The sequence below is a fragment of the Lissotriton vulgaris genome, chromosome 1_1 (assembly GCF_964263255.1).
Source record: "Lissotriton vulgaris chromosome 1_1, aLisVul1.2, whole genome shotgun sequence".
In the NCBI taxonomy this organism is placed as follows: Eukaryota; Metazoa; Chordata; class Amphibia; order Caudata; family Salamandridae; genus Lissotriton; species Lissotriton vulgaris.
The window spans coordinates 862,114,123-862,140,694 of record NC_141685.1 but is presented as its reverse complement, the minus strand read 5'-3'; the positions used below and the strand labels follow the sequence as shown (position 1 = coordinate 862,140,694).

The 26,572-nt window shown below is 39.9% G+C and overlaps 1 protein-coding gene across 1 annotated transcript in view; it reads left to right on the top strand.

The window, feature by feature from the left end:
• LOC147748032 (cytochrome P450 2D15-like) overlaps positions 1–26,572 on the top strand; it is a 252,763-nt gene that overhangs the window by 116,483 nt on the left and 109,708 nt on the right. Inside the window, exons 5-7 of the mRNA XM_086958052.1 lie at positions 13,476–13,649; positions 17,487–17,628; positions 20,763–20,950. Of these exons, the coding sequence (XP_086814178.1) occupies positions 13,476–13,649; positions 17,487–17,628; positions 20,763–20,950 (504 nt within the window). The remainder of the gene's footprint in view (positions 1–13,475; positions 13,650–17,486; positions 17,629–20,762; positions 20,951–26,572) is intronic.

Sequence of the window (26,572 nt, the reverse complement as noted above, 5' to 3'; positions counted from 1 at the left end):
TTATTTTCTTTTACATTTGTGACTGTATTTGTTCATATTTATTTTAGTGCTCCTTTAATCTTTTTATCCATATTTATTGTGTGCTTAGTGTAAAAAATAAAGCTGCAATAGCTATAGTTCCACATTTATTTAACCCAAAAATGATTCCTCATGTTTGAATGTCCAATGGATTTTAGCCATTTACAGTACAATACTTTCATTTGAAACCATTCATATTGTAAAACAGCTTTAACATTTGCATTGCTGCAGTTATTTAATCTCCAAAGAAAAAGCATTTTAATATTTGTAGCTCCCCTACCTGTCTACCTGCACAGTTATTGACCTAACACTCATGATTGACAGTAGTGAAAAGCATCTAAAAGTAAACCTACTGCACATATTTATCCATATTTCAAAGTAAAAACAGACAGGAAAATATATGGTCTTCTGTTTGTGTTTATCTGTAAAAATTGAAATCTGAGTCTTACATAGAACCATTTACCATTTGCTGAGTATGGATAAAGCCAAGTAAATTTATCACAAATAAACCCTATTCTGTGGCAGTCTGCCTTATTGTATTCGAATGCATTTGTAACGAGGAGGATGGAGTATTCTTCTCATTTATAATGGAGTATCCCTCCCAAAACTCTAAATCAAGCCCTGAAGCAATGCATCAAAAAACCTTTGTTAGCCCTCAGAAAAAAATGCATTATTCATTTAAAGTAAAGCCTTCATTTTTAAAGTGGTGCATAAACCCATTTCCAATATTGATGACATGAGACATCTATGTTAAAAGAGGTTCTACTTTGGGTAGACCGCTCAATCAATCAATCAATTCGTCTTTATTCGATCATGATAAAATGATCGTAAAAGCACACATAAATAAGTCATTCGAATTATTTCAAATTTCTATCTTTAAAAAATACAAATATATCATCACAATTCTAGGATAAAGACGAAAATACATAGGAAATATTAAAAGGAAAAAAATCCATTTCATGTATATGCTTGGTGTGCTTGAATTATTATTTTTACAGACTCAGTATCCTACAGACTATCCCTTTCCTCTTCCTCCTGCAAGCTCACAGGAATCACACAACTGAATAACAAACCAGAGGGTCAGGGAGTGTTTTAAAAAAATATAATGCTACACAGCACTGCTTAAAATTAATTTTCTTTAACATTGGGTTAAGGTGGATGTTCCTTTCCTTCTCGCATAGGCTGCAAAATAGAAATGTATGCAATTCTGTTTGAGGTGATAGGTTGTCGCAAGGGCACGCACTTAAGTGGGCATGATTATATATTTTTTCCAGGTAACCTAACGTCAGAGAAATCAAGTTGGTGCGTAACCTTAGTAGTATACATCTGTGTTGTATCCTATGAACATTTACTAGATAAGAGAAACCTCCTCCAGTTAACGGTGGATTGAGGCCAACACCAGGGCTGCATATTTCTCTTTATGGTGTTTATTACATTCATACTTGGCCATCAACATAAACATATCACTAACCCTGTGTTTGGTAGACCACTCCACTGCAGAAAAGTGTAGTACTCTGTTTGTGATCAACAACAAAACACATGTAGAGTACTTGCTGGTACACTTGTGACACAAGGATCAAGTGCATGAAAGCATACCCGCCCTTCAAAATGTTGAATTAGAGTGCAGAATGGCATAAGGCACAGACAACAAGGACAATGAACCTTACATGTCTTTACTATTATATGCTCCAACTATAGGAAGAATTTCAGTGACCCCAGGAGGCTTACAGCCTCTTTCAACCAGTATTTCACTAAATTGAGATTAGCCTTTTATATCACAAAGACTGCTAACTTGAATAGTCTTTATTTCACTGTTGACAGGAAAGGAAAAAACCTAAAGATTGTGAGTGTAAGAAATTGTTTCTTATGGCAATACAGGTGATATTCACCATTCTCTTGAAGTTAAGATTCACCATGTGTAGTGCCCCCTCTTTAAACATAAACCATTGTTTTTCAACTCTATCACTGTAAAATGAGTAATAATTTCATGAATCGGGATTAACTAATGCAAAAGAACAGCTTTTTTTTTACTAATATCTCACCTAGAAAGCAAATTCACATTTATTCACATAGTCTTATGGCAATTGAAAAGTGTGTTTGGCACTGATTTGGTGTTAAATAGTGTGGCTTTGACCATGTGCTCCTTTGTCCCTATGCTAATCGAGACATCCAGACATGTAGTAGACTTTAGCTAAGTGGTCTGTGTCCGGACATTCAGCTTTTATCTCCAATGCCATCTGTTTCCTCACTGGCTCATACTGGTGTGTCTTTGGCGAGTTTAGCTTGTGAGGCTTTAGAAGGTTTTATGTCTCAGTTCACTAAGCAAATTGCTTATAAAGAGCAATGGTTCAGTTCAAATGATGCCGACTTATAGTTGGGTGAATATTCTTTCATTTTGTAATTATGACAATATTTTGCTTTGAAGGAGTGCTTTGTCCAGCACTACTGAATATATTGGTTTTATTGAGCAATGTAGGCTTGAGTGGGTATCGTATTGGCATAAGGTTAGTACGAATATTGATTATGGGTGTGGTTATGCCTATCAAATAATTTGTGGTACAAAGATTCATGCTATTGGGATAGGTAGTGTGTAGCATCAAAGGGTGCACAGTGATATGGTTGTTAGTTTTCTACAACACAAGAGCTTGGTTATTATGTTAAATTTCTGCCCGCTGAAATTTCCTGTTTGGCAGCAATGACATTTGGATCCACTATCTGGTACGAAGGCTCTAGGTCATGGGCAATGAAGAGGTGGCAATTTTTGGTCATTCCAAATTGTAATCTCTTCAATAGGTCAGCAGTTCAAGCAGCTGAATGTTCTTTGTGAATGGTAGCTTTTTGTCTTTTTTGCATTTTTAGAGATTGAGGTTTATAAAGGGAAGGCTAGGTGGAGGGAGATTTTTGGGTTCATAGTTAATTGATTAGGTGTGACATGGTGATGGCGTGTGATCAGTTAATTAGTTGTACATAGAGGTGGTTTATGTTTTCAGATTGGTATTCTACTTAAGTTTCAAAGTCGGTTTAGAGTGGTAGTCTTGTTTTTTTGCAGTTTTTCATGATATCAGCCTTAAGGTGTTGGGTCGCCTATTAGGAGAAACTTAGACAATTTGTGTTCATTTGCAGTGCCTACCAGAGACCTTAGTAACATCATCCACTCTAAAAACTTTCCCCATGCACTACATATTTCTCAGTCCAAAATGTGGCAGAATATTTTCTTGTGATGTTTGTTTCTTTTTGAAGTATTGATAAAGGAAGCAATCAAGAGCTGAAGATACATTTGTTCCCTGATTTTACATGTAGGTCTTTGCCTCTCATTTGAATTGGCCCCTGAGTTTTGCTTCTAGACGTTTGGATAATATTCTGGATTCTACCTCTGGATTTCACCTGTCTCTTTTCGTCTCCCTGATTTTAGGATAAGTTTGGTGCCTTTCTGCTTGCTTCAGAAATTTTTCTTCATTTCCTATCAAAAGCTACAGGATTGGCAGTGAGAATTTTTTACCCTTTGTGGTTTTCACCTCCCCTGAGACCCTCATAATCAGACAAGTGACACCTTTCACATATACTAGTCTGTGAAGTACAGCCTGTTGGCTACTAGAAGGTGACACTCTTTCTTTGGACAAACAACAAGGGGACCTAACAGGTCATTACATCATCAAATAAGTGTCAGACAAAATCCTGTCCATTAATGCTAATGGGCTATTGAATAAACAGAAATACGGTTCACTTTTGAAATGGGCAATGGCCATGAATCCCCAGGTGGTTTTCTTACAGGAAACACACTTGAAGACCAATTCTCCAAATTTGTTTTTGCCAAGATACTTCTCGTATGGGTTTTTCTCCTCAGCTGGGGTTGCCCAGAGGGGGGTTGCTATCTATTTTGCAAGGAATCTACCATGGGAAGTCATGCAGGTGCAAAGAGACTCTAAAGGCAGATGGCTCTGGGTAGTAGTAAAACTGTTAGGGAAAGTATTAAACTTTGTAAATTACTATGGCCCAATATTCGATGACATTTCAGCCCTGATGGAAATTAGCGAAATCTTGAGGGGCACTCCAGGACAAATTGTGTTGGGAGGTGATTTTAATTATATTCAAGATTTGAAAAGGGATACTTCTAATAAAAACAAGAAGCAGCTAAAACCAAAAACAAAGGGGGTGTTGGAAGCTTTAACGACGGAATACCAACTGCGGGATTCATGGCGCTCCCTAAATCCCAATACAGAGTCCTACACTTGCTATTCTTATAGATTTCACACTGCCTCTAGAATAGATTTTTTTTTTAACTTCCAGGTCTCTTCAAATTGGCAATGCATTGATAGGTTGCAACCCTTTTTCAGACCATGGGAGGATTGAAGTGGAACTGATGTTAGAAGGTTCAAAAAGGGAACGCCCCAGGTGGCAGATGGATCGCACCCTTTTACAGAACTCGGAATGGGTGGAGGGCTTTAAAGAATGGATGAAAGAATTTTTTTTAGTCAACAAAGATTCAGCGGAGCCTTTCTCTATATGGGGAGCATTTAAAGCAGCAGCCCGAGGGCAAATGATAGCATTTTCCTGCAACAAGGCAAATGCGCGTAAGGAACAAATTGCCGTCCTTCAAAGTGCCGCTGAGAAGGAATACGCTTTAAAACTTAATCGAATGCCCAATAAATGGGAAGAAGCAAAATCATTGCTTAGGGATTTCTTCACCCTGGAAGAGATAAATAGCTCGAAGGCCTTTCAGCAAAGGCTCTATGAGGATAGTCAACTGATGGGAAAACTTTTGGCTAATTCAATCAGAAAAAAGCAAGAATCTTCCATCATTCTAAAAATTCATGATCCTCTGGGTGGAATAGAGACCAGGAGTGAGGGAATTGCGAAAGTTTTCCTTGATCATTATGAGAGAATATACTCCACAGATATTCAGGTAGAGGGAACATTGATCAAGGAATATTTCGAAAGTTTAGATATTCCCAAAATCTCCGATTGTAGGAGGAATCAATTATGCAGTGAAATAAGCTTACTGGAAATTCAAAACAGTATAAAAAGAACAGCAGGAGCAAAAGTATCAGGCGTGGACGGGTTCCCGATTGAATTTTATAAGGTATTTTTAAAGGAACTGGTGGGTCCCTTGAAAAATGTATTTAACTATATCAGAAGAGGTGGTAAGGTTCCCTCTGAGTTTAAAGAATCTACAATTATCAGCTTTGTCAAAAAAGATAAGAATCCCGAGGAGGTAAATTCTTATAGACCAATCAGTTTACTGAATTCGGACTATAAGGTTTTTATGAAAATCTGGGCCCAAAGATTTGTGTATGCAGCACAGGAAGTAATCCATCAAGATCAGACAGGGTTTATAGCCGGTAGATCAATGGCATCAAACACAGAATATTTGATACAAGCCTTGGATGTTTTTAATATTAATTCAACTTCTGCATGTATCTTAATGATCGATGCAGAAAAAGCATTTGATTTAGTTAACTGGTCAGCGTTATTTTTTTCCTTGGGTTGTTTTGGATTCCCGGCCCCGATTATTAGTATGCTACAGAACATTTATGAAGGGGCATCAGCTCAGGTTATAGTTAACACCAGGCAAGCAGTAAAGATTAAAATAAATCGTGGGACTAGGCAAGGGTGTCCTTTATCTCCCCTGCTTTTTACCTTTTTCATTGAACCGATGGTGATAAAAATAAGGAACAATGCAGCAATATTACCCCCTATTGGCGGAATGTCAAAGTTAAAATTATTTGCTGATGATATTGTTCTGTATTTAGCTCCGGAAAAAGAAAATATTTTACATCTCATGAAAGAGCTTAAGGATTACGAAAAGATTGGGGGATATAAAATCAATGAGAAGAAAACGGAAGTCCTTATTTTAAATTCCAATCTAGATTTTCTACCATTACACCTTCAGTCTCAAGCAGAAAAACGGGATCCAATAAGATATCTAGGAATTTACGTGACTAGAGACTATCAAGATCTTTTTGGGTTGAACTATATTAAGATGAAGAACAAAATTAAGAACATGCTGGAACAATGGGATTCCTTGCCCTTGACTTTGATAGGTAGAGTTGCACTGGTAAAGATTAACATACTTCCTTTGGTTTTATTTCTTTTTAGTAATATTCCAATAAAAGTCAACTTGGCCTTTTTTAAGGATCTTGATTCTATGATGACTAGATTTATTTGGAATAAAAAAACTTCAAGAGTTAAGCTCTCGGCGGTACAGCTTACGGTAAATCAAGGTGGGCTGGCTCTCCCCCATTTTAAAACATACTATGAAGCAGCCCTCTTCGATATAGTGGCAGGTTTACTAAGAACCAGACAGTCAAGGGACAATTTCTTTTTAGATAAGATGCTAGAGGAAGCAGGCTCTCAAATTTTTTTCTTTTTAAAAACTGCAAAGCTGCCCAAGAAAACAAGATACAAGACACTACTAGTGTACTCCTCAAGATTACGACTTTTATATAAAAAATGTGGTTCAGATGGTTCTAGTTTTTTGAAATTAATAGAATGTGGTAAAATGGGACTTAAGATATCTCATAATCATCTGCTACAATGGGATTTAGCTGGGTTTCGTGAAATAAGACACTTATTTTCCCAACATAAGGTAATTAGCTGGCAAACAGTTGTAGATAGAGCATATCCTAGGCGGCTTATGTTTTTTGACTATTTACAACTGGTTTATCTGATAAGAAAAGAGTTAGGGGGGTCTGACACTTTACTCAATGCCTTGTTATCAGCTTTATATGGGGAAAAACATAAGGGCATAGGATACTGGTATAAAAGGCTACTCCCTCCAGGACCTCCTCAGGTAATTCTTAAACATCTAGACAAAATAAGCCTCACGACACAGTGCGTTTTTTCAGAAAAAGACTGGGAAGTAATATGTCAGCTAGGACATAAAGCACTCCGGGCAGCTAATTATAAACGAATGTCCTTTCTCTCTCGCTGGATGGCATATTACACCCCGGAGGCCTTGCAGAGAATATTCCCTGATTATGAGAATACATGCTTTAGATGCAAAGCCAATGGTCAGGGTGGCTGGCACCATGTTTTTTTCTCTTGTCCAAAGTTAGAATCTTTTTGGAAGGGGATTTTTAATGACATGGAACTGGCAACTGGGAAAACACTGCTACCTGAAGCAGAAATGGCCCTTTTTGGTATTTGTAAAGATAGGGATAGGTTAAATAGCACAGAAGAGGCTTTTATTTTTATTTCTACTATGGTAGCACGGTCCATGATTTTACAAAATTGGAAATCTGAGGTAATCCCATGTCAATTAAAATGGGTCAATAAAATGAAAAGAACATGTTCATTTGAGAGAGCTTATGCAGGTAGGGTGGGTGCGATCAAAAGATTTGAAAGGAATTGGAAATATTTTGAGAGGTTGGAATCTATAATAGGAAATTGATATTGTACCATTGTCTTTTTATTAGCTGCTATCACATTTTTTGCACTTTATTCGGATATTTTGCACTGTATTGCACTCGCACTTTAATAATTCAAATAATAACTTTGCTACTTTATCTGATGGGTTTTGATATACTAGTATATGAAGAATCATTCAGTAACAACAATGTATATTCTAGCACTGTCACTTTAGGATTATATCTTTATTATATATGATGTTTCTGTATTTTAAATTAGTAGGGTTAAAGGAATTAGAGTGGAAACTCGAATGTTTTTTCTTCCTTAGCCCTCTTCGTATATTGTTAATTCTCCATGTTCTTGCACAAGCACTTTAATATAATTAGTATTTTTGCAGCTACAAATTAGCAGCTTATTTCGGTTAACTTTGTATGATTCTGCTTTAGTACTTTAAAGAAGGGTACAATGTAATAGGAAATTTGACGCATTGGATTAACTGTTTTCCTTATTCCATTTTGCACTAGCATTTTAAGATTGACTTAAGTTATTTGTTAGCTATAATGTATATGCTTGGTCTGTCTCTTGTATACTGTATGAAAATCTTATTTAGAGTCGAAAAATCAAATGTACCAATATATACCTACTGTCTTGTTCAATAAAAAAAAAAAATACAAAAAAAATAAGGGGCCGATTATGATGGCGGACGGACCTGAGTCCGTCCGCCACCATAGAGTAGGAGGGACCGTCCGCAGGGGCTGCGGAGGTCCCTCCGTGCAGATTAGGATGTGACCGCCAGGGTGGCGGTCACATCCTCAATCTTTAACATTGCGGCGGGTGCAGCTTGAAGCTGCACCCGCCGCAATGTTAAAAAAGCATGCACAGCATTTGCGTGCACCAAGCGGCAGGCACCGCGCGGTGCCTGCTGCTTTGTGCACGCAAATGCAGGGGGGTACCATAGGTACCCCCCATGTGCACCCCCACCCCCCCTTCACCTAGGGGGCCCGCAACGGGCCCCCGCAGTGAAGTTCCGTATGCTTTTCCACGGCGGAAAACCCGCCGCGAAAAAGCATATTGTGCTGCCCATCCTAATATGGTGGACGGTGTCTGGAAGACACCGTCACCATATTAAAGCTTTTCCGCCGCGGTTGTAAGCCGACCGCGGCGGAAAAGCTGCGGACAGAAACCAGGACCCACCAGCCATCCTAATGTGGCGGTGGGTCCTTGGTCAGTCCGCTGCGGTTTTTCCCCATCCTCGGGCCGGCGGTGGCTTCCGCCGGCCCCGAGGATGCGGAAAAACCGCAATCCTAATGACCCCCTAAGTGTCAGACTATTATCCCCTTTTAAAATCCCTCCTCGGATACTCTCCTTTGCAAAATGGAGTATGACTTTCTCAAAGTGATTTTTATCAGGGCTACCCTCTTATCTTCTGTCATCTTGACCAGCAGTTAGCGTTTCTGAGAAACTTCTAAACTTTGCAGCACCTAAAAAGCTCAGGTTATAGTTAACACCAGGCAAGCAGTGAAGATTAAAATAAATCGTGGGACTAGGCAAGGGTGTCCTTTATCTCCCCTGCTTTTTACCTTTTTCATTGAACCGATGATGATAAAAATAAGGAACAATGCAGCAATATTACCCCCTATTGGCGGAATGTCAAAGTTAAAATTATTTGCTGATGATATTGTTCTGTATTTAGCTCCGGAAAAAGAAAATATTTTACATCTCATGAAAGAGCTTAAGGATTACGAAAAGATTGGGGGATATAAAATCAATGAGAAGAAAACGGAAGTCCTTATTTTAAATTCCAATCTAGATTTTCTACCATTACACCTTCAGTCTCAAGCAGAAAAACGGGATCCAATAAGATATCTAGGAATTTACGTGACTAGAGACTATCAAGATCTTTTTGGGTTGAACTATATTAAGATGAAGAACAAAATTAAGAACATGCTGGAACAATGGGATTCCTTGCCCTTGACTTTGATAGGTAGAGTTGCACTGGTAAAGATTAACATACTTCCTTTGGTTTTATTTCTTTTTAGTAATATTCCAATAAAAGTCAACTTGGCCTTTTTTAAGGATCTTGATTCTATGATGACTAGATTTATTTGGAATAAAAAAACTTCAAGAGTTAAGCTCTCGGCGGTACAGCTTACGGTAAATCAAGGTGGGCTGGCTCTCCCCCATTTTAAAACATACTATGAAGCAGCCCTCTTCGATATAGTGGCAGGTTTACTAAGAACCAGACAGTCAAGGGACAATTTCTTTTTAGATAAGATGCTAGAGGAAGCAGGCTCTCAAATTTTTTTCTTTTTAAAAACTGCAAAGCTGCCCAAGAAAACAAGATACAAGACACTACTAGTGTACTCCTCAAGATTACGACTTTTATATAAAAAATGTGGTTCAGATGGTTCTAGTTTTTTGAAATTAATAGAATGTGGTAAAATGGGACTTAAGATATCTCATAATCATCTGCTACAATGGGATTTAGCTGGGTTTCGTGAAATAAGACACTTATTTTCCCAACATAAGGTAATTAGCTGGCAAACAGTTGTAGATAGAGCATATCCTAGGCGGCTTATGTTTTTTGACTATTTACAACTGGTTTATCTGATAAGAAAAGAGTTAGGGGGGTCTGACACTTTACTCAATGCCTTGTTATCAGCTTTATATGGGGAAAAACATAAGGGCATAGGATACTGGTATAAAAGGCTACTCCCTCCAGGACCTCCTCAGGTAATTCTTAAACATCTAGACAAAATAAGCCTCACGACACAGTGCGTTTTTTCAGAAAAAGACTGGGAAGTAATATGTCAGCTAGGACATAAAGCACTCCGGGCAGCTAATTATAAACGAATGTCCTTTCTCTCTCGCTGGATGGCATATTACACCCCGGAGGCCTTGCAGAGAATATTCCCTGATTATGAGAATAAATGCTTTAGATGCAAAGCCAATGGTCAGGGTGGCTGGCACCATGTTTTTTTCTCTTGTCCAAAGTTAGAATCTTTTTGGAAGGGGATTTTTAATGACATGGAACTGGCAACTGGGAAAACACTGCTACCTGAAGCAGAAATGGCCCTTTTTGGTATTTGTAAAGATAGGGATAGGTTAAATAGCACAGAAGAGGCTTTTATTTTTATTTCTACTATGGTAGCACGGTCCATGATTTTACAAAATTGGAAATCTGAGGTAATCCCATGTCAATTAAAATGGGTCAATAAAATGAAAAGAACATGTTCATTTGAGAGAGCTTATGCAGGTAGGGTGGGTGCGATAAAAAGATTTGAAAGGAATTGGAAATATTTTGAGAGGTTGGAATCTATAAAAGGAAATTGATATTGTACCATTGTCTTTTTATTAGCTGCTATCACATTTTTTGCACTTTATTCGGATATTTTGCACTGTATTGCACTCGCACTTTAATAATTCAAATAATAACTTTGCTACTTTATCTGATGGGTTTTGATATACTAGTATATGAAGAATCATTCAGTAACAACGATGTATATTCTAGCACTGTCACTTTAGGATTATATCTTTATTATATATGATATTTCTGTATTTTAAATTAGTAGGGTTAAAGGAATTAGAGTGGAAACTCGAATGTTTTTTCTTCCTTAGCCCTCTTCGTATATTGTTAATTCTCCATGTTCTTGCACAAGCACTTTAATATAATTAGTATTTTTGCAGCTACAAATTAGCAGCTTATTTCGGTTAACTTTGTATGATTCTGCTTTAGTACTTTAAAGAAGGGTACAATGTAATAGGAAATTTGACGCATTGGATTAACTGTTTTCCTTATTCCATTTTGCACTAGCATTTTAAGATTGACTTAAGTTATTTGTTAGCTATAATGTATATGCTTGGTCTGTCTCTTGTATACTGTATGAAAATCTTATTTAGAGTCGAAAAATCAAATGTACCAATATATACCTACTGTCTTGTTCAATAAAAAAAAAATAAAAAAAAAAAATAAGGGGCCGATTATGATGGCGGACGGACCTGAGTCCGTCCGCCACCATAGAGTAGGAGGGACCGTCCGCAGGGGCTGCGGAGGTCCCTCCGTGCAGATTAGGATGTGACCGCCAGGGTGGCGGTCACATCCTCAATCTTTAACATTGCGGCGGGTGCAGCTTGAAGCTGCACCCGCCGCAATGTTAAAAAAGCATGCACAGCATTTGCGTGCACCAAGCGGCAGGCACCGCGTGGTGCCTGCTGCTTTGTGCACGCAAATGCAGGGGGGTACCATAGGTACCCCCCATGTGCACCCCCACCCCCCCTTCACCTAGGGGGCCCGCAACGGGCCCCCGCAGTGAAGTTCCGTATGCTTTTCCACGGCGGAAAACCCGCCGCGAAAAAGCATATTGTGCTGCCCATCCTAATATGGTGGACGGTGTCTGGAAGACACCGTCACCATATTAAAGCTTTTCCGCCGCGGTTGTAAGCCGACCGCGGCGGAAAAGCTGCGGACAGAAACCAGGACCCACCAGCCATCCTAATGTGGCGGTGGGTCCTTGGTCAGTCCGCTGCGGTTTTTCCCCATCCTCGGGCCGGCGGTGGCTTCCGCCGGCCCCGAGGATGCGGAAAAACCGCAATCCTAATGACCCCCTAAGTGTCAGACTATTATCCCCTTTTAAAATCCCTCCTCGGATACTCTCCTTTGCAAAATGGAGTATGACTTTCTCAAAGTGATTTTTATCAGGGCTACCCTCTTATCTTCTGTCATCTTGACCAGCAGTTAGCGTTTCTGAGAAACTTCTAAACTTTGCAGCACCTAAAAATATATATCTGATAATATAAGTTCAAAACATGTGTACTTAAATGCCTAATGTTTGCACTTTTAACCCACTATCAGTGGCAGATATCAATATATTGACATCTAAGCATGCCAGCGCTTGAATAGAATTTGTAATTAGTGCTCATGAGGGGACACAAACAAATGATGAGTACCTACGATAATATCTGATTCGTTTGTTGTATATATTTCCTTTCATGTTTCTGCCTCACATAATACACTAATTATGGCTGTGCTTTGTGGTTACAGTACTCTATTGATACGGGGGCTTTGCAAAATACTAGGTGCTCCATGTGGATCAGACTTTCACAGTACAAGTTCCACCACATGGCATTTTCCAAAATCAAACCTGAGAAGGACTGGGCTTTCAAAAGAGCTTATATGCTAGAAGATGACATAGGGAACTAGTATGGGGAGTTGATGCACACATTGAGCATGATTGTAGTCTCACCATCACTGCCTTTATTCACCATCTACTTTTTCTGTTATGTTGATTTTGCATAGTATTTTAACCTGAGTTTTCATGTAAATAAACCTCACATATTGAATGCACCAGCTACGCACCACCAGTAGACCACTTCAATGCTTTAAAAATCCTTTTGGCCAGCTCCATGCAATTCTTGGCTGTCACTCACATGCTGGCCACTTTGCCATGTGAGAATCATTTTTTTTTCTGGAATGTATTTACATATCATTCATCTTTCTAACCTTACTCAGTATTAGATCCACAATTATGATCAGCCACATTTTGCTACTTACTGGCTTTATGATTCTCCCAAACCAACTGACTGGTGTCCAGATTTTGAGAGACAGCTAGGGATCATTTTGCTGAGAGTGGCTTACCTGAATGATGGTGATGCATTTAGCTTTCATCTTTAGAGACTGATGATAGAATATCCTCAAATGTTTAAGATTTTCACAGTACTTTGCAAGAATTGATTGTGCATTTATTTTTCATAAGATTGGGTAGAGAAAATAGGTATACCTAGCATAACACAGGTACAAACTGCAGACTACAACTCAAATTCCACATTTATCAGAACCTGACTCCAGCATTATTTATATTCAAGCTAGAAGATATTCTAAAAAAAAATACATGGAGCTATATGACCTTTTTACTGTCTCATAATTAGAACCACTCTTTGCTTTCAGAAATGTCCATCAAAATGGAGAAATTCCCTTTAATGTTCTCCTCCCAGAGGAGGCACTGACTCACCAGTGATTAAAACCACTGTCTTGGTAATTAAAATGCAGTGAAAAAAACACTGTCCACTGAAGGTGCCCTATATTAAATCACTCTTCTTATTGTGTCCTTCAGTTGGCGAATGTGATCCCTGTCTTGGTCCATGTCCCTGGAGTGGGGCAGAAATTGTTCAGAGCTCAGGAAAATCTCTTTGACTTCTTGAAGGGAATCATCGCAGAGCATAAGGAGAGTTGGGACCCAAACTTGAAGAGGGACTTTATTGATGCCTTTTTGGAGGAAGTAGAAAAGGTAAGGGACGAACCCAGACATGAATTGGCTTTTTACTAGAGGATGAACCCACCTTTATTCTATACTGCCATGTTTTTTATTGTATTAATTAAGAGAAATAATTTCATCCCTTTATTATTTTGCTCCATTTGGTCATTGGCGACAGTCCTCCATACCATTATTTAGCTAGTTCACTGTATCGAGGGACCCTAGTAGCCCCCTCAGAACCTGGTGAGCTCTTGGACAATTGCCCCAGTATGCCCTACACCCAAAAGGTGATGGAAGGCTGCTTGCAATACATCTAACCACTGGCAATAGCTTGGTGTAGCACTGCAAACCATTGTTCTTTTGCTCAACATGCCACCTCAGTTTGGACCCAGACATCTGCAAATCAGTTTTGACCTTGTTCCTCATGGGAACAGTCCAGCTTGAACTGACAACCTAAGTAATCCCTGAACCAGAACACAAGCAGCCCATGACCAGTTTCACCCAAGTTATGAGCTCATCAGTTGGGTACAGCTTTATTCCAGTGACACATCGAGCATGGGGCCCACAACTGGGTATAAAAAATGCCACTTAGGGCAGTACTTGAAACACAAGAAAGGTAATGGGAGGCTGTTTGCAATAAGTCTAACCTCGGGCAATAGCTTGGGGTGGCACTCCAACCCATCCTTCCTTTGCTCACCATGCCATCTCCATGTGGACCCAACTATAAGCAAATCAGTCTTGAACCTGTTCCTCATCAGAACAGTCCAGCCTGAACTGCCAATCCAGGTCCTCCCTACATCAAAACACAAGCAACCCAAGAAAGGTTTTGCCATAGTTATGGGCTCATCAGTCAGGTACAGCTTGGTTCCAGTGATACAGTGAACATGGGTCTCAGATCTGGGCATACCCATGCCACTTAGGGCGGTACATAAAAAACACAAAAGGTGATGGAAGGCTGCTTACAAAAGGTCTAACCACTCACAATGGCTCAGGTTAGCACACCAGTTATTTTGCTCACCTTGGCACCCCAGTTTAGACCCAGCCATGTGCATATCAGTCTTGACCTGTTTCTGATGCGACTTAGATGGCTTGATGTACAAAATAATGATGATTGGGATACCGCCCGAGTGATTTCTAGTGGCAGAGGTTAATTCAAGCATTCCAGCCATCACTGTTTTGTATTCTAATTGTGTCATCCTAAGTGGAACGGGTATGCCCAGATATGGGGTCCCATGCACACTGTGTCACTGGAACCAAGCTGTACCTAACTGATTAGCAAATAACTAGGGTGAAACTGGTCCTTGGATGCTTGTGTTTCAGTTCAGAGAGGACCTGGTTTTGCAGGTCAGGCTGAACTGTTCCCATTGAGCAGGGTTAAGCCTGATTTGCATATTACTAGATCAAACCTGAGGTGGCATGGATGGATGGATTGGGATTTGGCCAAGGTATTACCAGTAGCTGAGATTAATTCAAGCATTCTATCCATCACTGCTTTGTATACCTAGCGTGCCGGTTGGCACAATGAGTTTGCTATGTCTTCACTACACCCTTGTGTAGGAGAATAGACTCCAATTCAATGTCTCATTGCTTTGAAGGTACTTGGAATACTGTTGTTGCTGTTGTGTTGTGTTGTTTTGTTATCTCATGTGTTGGACACCTAGGTTTTCACACACATTTAAGCAACTTCAAATGATGCACCAACTATCTTCTTTTTTCAGGAAGGTTTTGTAATCTTCTATTTGAGTAAACATTGTCAATACCCTTTAGCATTCAAATCAATCATTAACCATTAGCAAATGCAAGATTTTGCTGTGCTTTTCCTGTTTTTGGTAGTTCTAGGCTCGCTCCAGGGTTGATGAGTATTAGCATTTGCAAACATCACAACTTCATGAGCATAGATGAGCATGTTTAGCCATGGGCCCTGATTTTAATAACTTGAATGTGTTTTATCAGGTCTCCCTAGACCACTGATCCCACATGAGACACCCATTTTTATATTGAGTACACTAGCTTATTTAATCCTTACCATACAATATTCATACAGTAATATTGTGTGTTATGTATTGGATTTTCCCATGATAAAACCATTTTCTGCAATATAAATCTAACTATATGTGAGCTATCATAAACACTTGTGAACAAACAATTCTCTATAGGACTGTTTGATGGTAGTTTTTATCTGCATCTGGATACTACATACAGCCTGACCTGAGTTTAATCATTGACTTTAAACCGATGTATACCCAGAAAGTTGATACGTTTGCATGAGCCCCCAATTTTTGTTGCACACTGTGTAACTTGAGGGTTGATCATTAGAGTCTTGTTCTTCCTCCCATTTGCAGCTCTGTGGCCCCTTTGATTATCTACTTTGGGGCACTCACCCTGGCACACCCATGGTTCAATACTATCAACGGAGCATTTGATAATGTAGGGAGCAACAAATAGACCATGACAGACGCAATCGATACACCTTCCAACTATGCATCTCGAGACCCTACAGAGCAAGCTGCCAGCATGGGCAAATAAAATGGCTCCCTCATAAACAGTCAGGGAGGCTGTCATATTTTGCAGAAAATAAATTTTTTCATAAGAAACTTTGGGGTATATTTACAAGGTCCTTTCACCGCAAGATCATCTTTTTTTCTGAGGCTCAAGTGGCTTAGTGCCATTTCACATGTTTACAAGGTGGCTCCAAGTCACTTAACGTGGCTTCACGCCACCTTGCAAATATGCCCTTTTCTGCTGCAGTCTGCTGCGGCAAAGGAGTGTGCAGTGGGTGTTGCAGTGGGCGTTCCATTGCAACATCCATTGCTTTTTTACGCTGCCCCAGATTTACAAGGCTAGGGCAGCGCCATAAGCTTAGGCCAGCAATACCAGGTCTAAGAATACCGAGAACAGGAGAAATAATTAATTTCTCCTTGTTTTTGGTCTTTGCATGTGCAGCATTCCGCAGCACACATAGAAAGGGCAAAACACCATTATTGATTGTTTATGTGCAGGAGGGTGTCTCTTCTTGCACATAACAATCCCTCCTGCAGAGCGGGCACATTTGCAACATGGCAAAGAGTGCCTGTGCTAGCGCTAGGCAGCTTTTTTAGAGCCAGCGCTAGGGAAGACACAAGGGTGCACCATATTTTTGTAAATATGGCTCATCCCTGCATTTTAAAAATGTCAGAGCATGGTGTTTCTAAGTTCCCCCTCCAACATGTTTTTGTAAATATGCCTCTTTGTGTAATGTTGGCTGCTTGCAGCACCCTCTCTATTATGATGATAGCATTGGTGCCTAAGAGGTGAGCCTGTGAGTAGAGGGCACAGGTGGAAGGCGAAATCTGTAATCTGGTTGTTCTCTTTTCAAGATATATCCCGCATAACAAAATGAAGTAGTAAATTAAAATTAGGATGCGTAATATCTGTAGAAGAACATATACATCAGCCTTTTTTCTCTAAGAGCTACTGACTGTGCAGCATGTGTTCTTTTGACTTTGTTGTGAGTGTCACAATTTGCTTAAGGCCAGACCCCAGAAGCAACCTGGTTGTCCCAAACTGCAAGGCTGTAAAAGTGCCTGTGTTTGTTGTATGATCACCGGGGTACGAACCTAGTGATCTTGACCCAACCAACAAGGTCTTTGGACTTGCTTATTGATTTTCAAATTTTATGGAGTTGGGCAGGGCAGACAGCTCTGTTTGCTTTCCAACAGGAACACTGTTGTGCAATAAGTTTCAGCAGTAGTCACTTTTTCCAGCACTGATAACATTGGCACTTCTTTTGCTGTTGCGCGTTACTTATTCTCTCCATCATATAAGGGAAATCATTGTTTATAATAACACTACACTCTTATTGAACTTTGTTCTTTATTAATGTCCTTCCAGGTCAAAGGTGACCCCCAAAGCAGTTTCAGTGAGCTCAATCTCCTCATGACAGTGAGTGACATGTTTTTAGCAGGAACGGAGACCACTTCCACAACTCTACGCCATGGGGTGTTGTACATGATGCTCTACCCAGACATTCAAAGTAAGTTCCACATTTGCTTTTGGTAATTCATGGAACAAAAGGGCTAAGTGATCTTAGTTTCCATCAAGGCTCTATCTCTCCTGTTAAAAAAATAACATAATGGATCAAAAAGCTATGTCACAACTTACAAATAGTCTACCTGAATGAACTTGTGACCATCAGACCCTCTTCATTTTCCACCCCCTAACTGTATCTAAATGAGGTTTCTAACAGTCAAGCTCAAGGGGCATTTATCAAATTTATCTAATCATTTGATTTAGTTTCAAGTATAGTTTGTTCTCATAGTTAAAATATGGCAAAACCATTTAATTAACAACATTTTTAAAGGCATCTATTTATAGGCAGTGGCGTAACAAAAACAGTGCACCCCCCTGCAGAATGTGATGAGGATCCCCGAGTACGACGTACCTCATAGATATTCTTTGGCCTTGGACTGAATCGGTCATCCTTTGAAGGACTGTTTTCTAAAAAAAACACAGGCAGAAAATGACATATTCTATGCTGTGAAATTCCATTTATATATAGCTCTTATTACCCATGAGGAGGGGTAGCAAGCACTATACAAATGCAATGAAGGGGAGAACTTTTTTCTTTTTAAATGGGTTTGCGGTGGCTCAGTGTCCTCCAAACAGCCAAACCTTTCTGTCAACTGCATTGCATCTTGCATTGTATTGAGTATGAGGTTTTTTTTTTTTTTTTGTAAATCAAATCCAAGTAGTGGCTAAAAAAAATACAAACCTGCAAAGTGGTATTGGTAAATAGGGTTATGGGCAGTACTTTTTCTGTGGGCGCTGGAGCATGCCTCTTATTAAAAGGGTCACTGGAATTATGTGACTGGGAAATACCAAATTATGTGGCAGGGTTGACTAAATTATGCAGCAAGAATTGGTGTACTATGCAGTGCAACGTGGCACATTTTGGGACAGTACTACATTTGGTTCATCATTTTTACACATCTGAACTAAGGTTTGACTTCACTAGTAGTAGCTTACCACCCATATACAGGAATACACACATAATGATGGAAGGTCAACCTTTGCGTAAGGCCTTCCACTGTGCAGCAACACATGTTGCTGCGTTTCAGTAACTTTTGGGGCTTTTAAAAAATGGTCCCACAAGCAGCAGTCCAGATCCCTGGAGTAAAATATCCCTGGCTTTCTGTTCTATCTCAGAAGCAAGGCCAGCTAAGACTCAAGCACTGATGTTGCTTGGGAGACTGTCATGAAGGATTGACTTCAAGGTAATAGATTGACTGTAACTCCATGTCATACAGTTACAAAAATTGTCAATACACAAGCAGCGGTTGAGAGCAGGATGTCACTGTGTTGCTCTTCCTCAAATATGCTCCTTGGACAAGTTTGGTTTGAGCAGGACAAACGCACTACAGAAAGGGCACAGATGAGGTGCAATATTCGATTATGCCTTGTTGAGGACTACTAGGTGCTAACCTCTCATAGTCCACTTGACAGAAGGCACTTGTGTGCCTGTCCCACTGTATGTTTGGTGGACTGACAAAGTATAGAATTAAGAAGTGGATCAACTTGGCACTGTGCATGGACAGCAGTTTGCACTGCGCCTACTGAAGCTTTCTGCTGCAGTAGCATGGTATGCCCCGGACAGCTTGGCTATTGTGGGGTCTACCTCTTCATCATCTTTCCTATCTCTGCAAGTGGCAGCTGGTCCTTCGAAAACCTTGCGATGAAGGAAGAAGGAGGATGCCATGCTCTAGTTCTGAGACACACATACATTTCAAAGACTCACTTGAAATGCATATTGGCTGTGCAGGTGCCAGGCCTTACGGCTTTTACTCAAGCTGATCCAGTTTTGCAGTCAGCTGGTGCCTGCTTCACCTTCTACAATTCTATGTCAAGTGCATGTGATATAAGTCTACTTCTCTGTGTCTATGGGAGCACATTCATGTGCTTAGTGGGAAATCCTCCCATAAACATCTTCTTGTTCCTTGGAACCATTTGTTTATTTGGTGGCTTATGTTGATTTTGCTAAGAAAAGACCTTCCAGTAGGGTTAGAATGCCTCTCGGCGATATTTCACAACACAGGCGGTCGTGGCAGGTTGTGACTGTTCGCATTGAGAAAGCTGCACCTTTACGACGCATACTTTTACCATGCATATCATTACAGCGACACGCCTTAGGGAAGCGCTGTACTTTGTAGTGGTATAATTTACTGTTCCAACTACAGTCTGTGCAACAGTAGGGAAAGCGTTGGAGTGTAAAGTACAACGCCGCTTTCCCTAAGGTGTGTCGTTGTACCGATATTTATTTATTTATTTATTTTGACATTTGTATAGCGCTCAGCTACCCCCAACGGGGGTGTCCCGGCGCTGAAAACATGTGAATAGGAGGGTCAGAAAGGGTGGGCTAAAATGATCAATAAGGCTAGTTACGAGAGAAAAACCAGGTCTTCAATTTCCTTCGGAACAGAGACTGATATGATGATACAGAACGCATGGAAAGATGCATTCATTGTAATGGCAGTGCATAGTTCACGCAGCGTTGTAAATGCGGTTTTCCCATTTTGACTATTTAATGAAGAGAGGAAAAACACTGTATGAACAAAAACCTGAACGAGGTGCAGAGTGCAACATTTTAAGAGCCACATTGCATGTGCAATCAGGCTTAGACCCAATATTAGTTTTGTGGTCTCCTTATATTAATTTAAACACACAATCTATTAAATACTGAAGGACATTTTAACTCTCAGTGCACAGAGAAATTATAAAGCATGGTTAAAATGTGCAGTGTATGACATTGTAAATAAATCTGACACCTTGCCATGTCAACTTTAAACTTCTTCTTTATGGAAACACAGCACACTAACATAACATGTAAATATTTATTAATTCTATATTCACGCTCATGCACCCACACTTTCTTATTGTGTCAGGATCTTAGAAGAAAAATTATAGTCTCCAGTAAGCATAAGCTAAAGCAAAGTTTCTTTAAAATATAGCTAACGTCAAAATAATTCAGGGGCAAATGACTCAACAGATTGGATTTCACGTTTTGTATTCAAATTGAATTCTCTGTTTACAGTCACTTTGTTCACTTACAACATTTTATGCATATCAACTGAAGTTGACACCTATTTTACTTACTGCTCTCTCTCTGTCTAGGAAGAGTCCAGGGAGAAATTGATCGGGTGATCGGAAGAGAGAGGAATCCTACAATGGATGACCGGGCCAACATGCCTTATACCAATGCTGTTGTCCATGAAATTCAGCGATATAGTGATATTATTCCCCTCTCTGTACCTCACATGACATCAAGAGACATAGAGGTTAATGGCAACTTTATACCAAAGGTAATTCTAGTTATAATTTCAATCCAACAACATCCTCTAAAGAGAGTCCAGTTCTTATCAGACAGCTTTTCTCAAGGACAGACATCCATTTTAGTGGTAAATCAAAAGATATGGTTAGCCATTGATTGTCTTAGTTGCTCATTAGCAGTATACACAAAACAATCTCTGCAAACATGTTAGAGATAGTGGTGACTAGCTAGCAGTGGGTTGCACCCTGTCTAAGTAGGGACCCTTCCTTCTAGTTGGAGTAAAGTGGTTACTCACCCAAGATAAGCCCTGCTCACCACCTTGGTAGCTTGGCAGGAGCACTCAAGCTCATCTCATATTCAATGTGTAAAGTTTTTGTACATAAACACACAGTAACACCGTGACAACACTACAAATGGGCTACACATCAGTTTGGGAAAAAAACAATCTTTAGCTAAACCAAACAAGAACAAAACAACAAAAATCCAACATCCACAAATCAAGTTATTACTTTTAAAAGGTTTAAAACAGCTCAGTTAATATAACTTTTAACACAAAGTACCTGGGATGTGTAAAAAAAAAGACAAAAACAGGTGCAAGAAAGGTGAGGTGCCAAGGTGATACGTCAATGCCTTGCTCCCAGAGGAGGTGATGTGTTGGTTCCTTACTGTTATGCTGGGGAGGTGATGCGTCTGTTCCTTACTGTGAGAGGAGGTGATGTGATGGTTTCTTACTGTGCTGGAAGGTGATGCATCGTTTTTTTACTGCATGGGAAGGTGATGTGCCGTTTCTCCAGACACACAGCCTCGGTTCCTTACTGACGCTCAGCATCGATGTTGACTTGGCACACAGATGTAATGCTTAGAAAATTCGGATGGTCTGGGGTCGATGCAGCGTCGGTAAAACAGGCACTGGGTTGATTCTCCCAGCCACCAACAGGCACTGAATTGATCCTTCGGCCACAGCACGTGATGCATTGGTTTTTTGACAACTCTGCAAGCTTGCGGCGGGATAAACATGCGCAGCAGGTCGCCATGTGGATTTTCCTCTTTTTTCTGCTGCAAAGCCGCCTCCAAGGCCCCAGAATTGGAATTGGCACCTTGTGGCTGGTCAGAACTCCCAGCAGAGGAGTTCAGGTGCTGCAGGTGACGTTTTTGATGGCACTAAGACTTCCAAGAGGAGGCAAGCTCACAAATGCCATTGGAGAACCTTCATAAGCAGAATAAAAAGCAAAGTCCAGTCCTTGTACTTCTCCAAGACAGAGAGAGCAAACAGTAGGCCAGCACAATTCATCAACAAACAGAGTGGCAGTTACCCTCATACTACTTCTCCAGCTCTTCTCTTGGCAGAATCTCCTCTTAGTCCAAAAGTGTTCTAACAATGTGGGGTTAGAGATCCAATACGTATACCTCTTTTTTTTGGCCTTTAAAGTAGGAATACTTTGAAGTATAGCCTTTGTAGTGCGCAGATCCTGCCTTGCTCTGTCCTGGTTCAAGATACACTACAATGGGGGTGGAGACAGCATTCTGAGAGGACAGAGACAGCCCTATGCAGCTGTCAGTGGCAACTCCTCTACCCGCTGTAGCTCAGGGAGGCACATCAGCCTGGTGATTGCCACTCAGGAAATGTAGGACACACTTCCGCTCCTTTTGTGTGATTCTCTAGAGTAAATACACAAACAGCCCAACTGTCAGTATAAACCTGATGTTTATTCTCCAGACAGGCAGAGGCACAGAATGGTAAAGCAAGAAAAGGCCCACTTTTCTAAAGTGCCATTTGAAAACACACAATTTAAAAACCATCTTCACAGAAAGATGTGATGTGTTTTAAATCCTGAGTTTAGGGAACCCAAACCCCAAATATCTCTATCATCCCAATGGAAAGTTACACTAGTGAGATGTTACAAGGCAGCTCCAATGATAACCTATGGGAGAGATAGTCCTTGCCATTGCGGAAAAAGAAAGTAGCCATATTTTACTATCAGGGCATGTATAAGACACATGTCCTACCTTTCGCATACACTGCACTCTGTTTTCGCATACACTGCACCCTGTTTATACGCCTACCTTGGGCCTGCCTTAGGGATGCCTTACATTAAAAAGGGAAGGTTTGGGCTTGGTACTTTAACACTGCATTTGAAGACACTGCAATTGCAACCCTTAGACAGGTTTAGAGGGCTACTCATGTGGGTGGAACAACCAGTGCTATAGGCCCACTAGTAGCCTTTGATTTATGGGCCTTCGGCACACACAGTGCACTTTACTTGGAACTTACGAATAAATAAAATATTCCCAGAATGGATACCCAATCATAATCACAATTTACACGAGGAGAACTTGCAGTTTAGCACTCATCAGCAAGGTAAAGTACCCAGAGTACAAATTCCAGCAAAACGGAAGCCCAGCATACAGTCAACAATACAGGAGGTAGGGGGCAAAGAGACTGGAGAAACAAAGGATGCCATGTCTAGGCTGCTATAAAGTCACATTGTGTACTGTACCTGAAAAACTTTTACTCAATGTCACTGGTTATTTTAACCTTCAGAGGTGAGCTTGAATAAGAATGACCTACTTCCCACTTATCTCTTTTGCTACAATTGCTTATGTACTAGAGTTTGTTTTGGACAATGCTAAGAAATGATCGCCTCCATGTATCAGATTGGTGGCAAAACATGAACTTAAAGTGTCCTCTTTGGATTTTTTTGATAATTTCTAGATTGCATCTCTCACTAAAATACTTCAACTGCGAGGAGATGGTTAGGCCTTCATCATAAACTTGTGTGGTCTCCTTCCATATCTTTATTACCTCAGTCACCTTATTCTGAGATGCTGGCAATGACAACTCCATTGCTGCTATCCAGTTCATCTGGGTGCACTGCTAACAACACCAAACATGGTGGTTGTTCAGCAGCCCAACCTGTAATGACAGATTTTATAGCACCAAATGAAAAATAATAAAGTTCACCATAGAAATCATCATGGGTTGGCACAAACATATTAGTATTTTGTCTGAGAAACTGTTCCAGCTTGTACTACACAAGATATATGTGCATTTGTAATGTGCCTCAAATATGAATTACATGTCTTGCATCCAAAGTAAGTGGTAGAAGCTTCCCTCTAAAACTAGCAGCCCCATTATAGGGACAGATATTATTTTGATGGGCAAAACATGTATTTGTCGCAAATTATTCAATTAATGCATCACTAATCCCTATCACTGACACACATGCAATCTTAAACCTTTCCTCACAAACATTATTATACAGTTCCTGGTTGTGAGAGGCCCAGGACCAACATAGGTCTGCAATTAAAGGTCTATAATTATGATACTCTTTCCAGTGCATTCATTACAATAGAAATGGCCTGCACTTCTTTTATTGAAAACCTCACATAATAGCTGAAATGTTTACCTCTGTTGTATGCAATTTTTTGAAATATTAAATGGTTTCCTTATATGCCCCTTACATAATTTCATGGGCTTCTTTTTTAATTTTAAACATAATGGTATTAATTAATTCTTGGCATTGTAACATACTAGTCCTAAATCCAATGCTTTTCAGTGTCCAAGCACACCTTCTCTGGCAATAAATATTTCAAGTTTTCCACCAATTTCTGCAATCTCTGTCAAAATATAGCTTGGAGAATAATGGACCTCAATTTTTCATACAAATTTCAAAGCACACTTTTCTAGTTTTATTCTGAACCCCTGTTTCTTCATGTCAGACATGTCGAAAAAGCAGTTCGAACCTATAGCTTCTTTTTCATTTGTTTAAAGGCCATGTGATATGTTTCGTCTATAAAAGTCCTTTTGTAGTTCTCAAAGACAGCACATAACGTTGTGTATTATGCTGCGCCCTGAAGGCTCGATGATTCCAAGTGCTCTATCCAAAGAGTTTCATAGTGTGCTACATTCTTCCTACCACTTTCTTATGGTAAACATTATTTATTTCTTGAAATTTTCTTCACACACAAGAAAGTACCCAAACTGCACCTATTTATATAAACCACATATAATCTGCCACTAAGCAACCACCACAGTCCAACTATTTCTGCCCTTGATGTGAACAGGATGTGGTACTTGCTCAGCAGGTACACATTTCCTCTTAACTCTCTGTATGCTTCACATAGAAAACATATTCCCAATGCCATTGCTGTGGAAGAGGGACTGTTTTCTGGTACATATTTATGTAGAAAGTTGGTTCCTTTATCATCAAATTGGCACCACCTTTGTCTTCACACAGATTTAACAATTTTAGATCAACTACATTTAAGCATGTTTATGGTATACATTTTACAACAAAGGGTTGTTTAGTTCAAAATCACATTTTTATCAGTTTTATATCACCAAAGGAAGCTAATTTCACAGGCATCCACCATCTATTGAGGAACATAATTTAACCACATAAGCAACTTTTATAATGTGATTAACATAGGTTTAAGCATATAAATATTTTCAAAGCGAGTAAATATTTGTAAAGGACAGCTTTTTAAAAAATATACATGCACAAAACAGTTCCTCCTGACTGTTAAATCATTTAGGATGCCAGCTTTCAAAATCAGTAGTATAGAATGACTCAATTGTTTTGAACTTCGTAACTCTATCACCTCCTATTGACCTTTTCAGAACTCTGTCTAAAGCACACAAAAAAAATGTTGTCACAGGGGTATGTTGCTTTAAAGTATCTAGTCATAGGAAGCATCACAACCTGGTCTTTTATGACCACAGAGAGGTCAAAACGGTGCTTCTTATGAAGAAATGGCATAGTGGCTATACACATGTTTCTTGCATGTATATTTCAGCACATGGAATGTTTATTCAGTTGTGCATACTGTATAATTATCCATTTAGTTTTATATAATTTTGTGTGTAGACTCTTGTATTTTTTGTGTCGGCTTTATTTTTGCATGCCTTACAATGATTCATGAATAGAAACCTAATCTTATTGTCTCACCCATTTCCACTTCCATGGATTATTGGGCATGCATCTGTGTCTCTCAAGATGTATTTTATGATGTATGATACTTACTTTCTTTTTCAATTTAATGTTACATAGCTGCATGTCATGGCACATTCATCAGAGAGCAATACATTATAGCTCTTACAAAACACAACTAAAGAGCATCATTAAGCCTATATGACATAATTTCATAGCTCGAACCAAGCGTGCAGAATATACCCAAAAGAAGCAGAAGAAAACAAGTTATGTCATCATCCAAAACAATTACAGAAATCAAAAAGAAAGGTGAAAAGAAAGAAAAAGAAGAATGGAGTATTCTTGCCAAAGACCCCTGTACAAGAAGATTAAAAGCTAATAAAGCCGGGGGGGTGGAGCTTGCTGGCGTCCATGCAAGACGTGTGAGTGCTGAGCTCCTCGCCTGAGCCCCTTTAATATTCGTCAAGGATATCCTTTTTGGCGCCTCACTGGCCCTAGCAGGGGCAAATTTTGCTTCTACGATCCCTGGAACTGCTGGGGGCACCTTAACGGGTCGAAATCGGTGGTGGCATCGATCAACAGGCGGGCGGAGTTTGGCGTGGCGGACCAGGCCGCAATCCGCGGACTATCCTTGGAAGCTGCCTGCCCTACGTAACGCTACGTGCGGCATGAGGTCCCTTTGTGGTCCCGGACTGCCGGACTGCCTTCTATCCTGTGCTTCT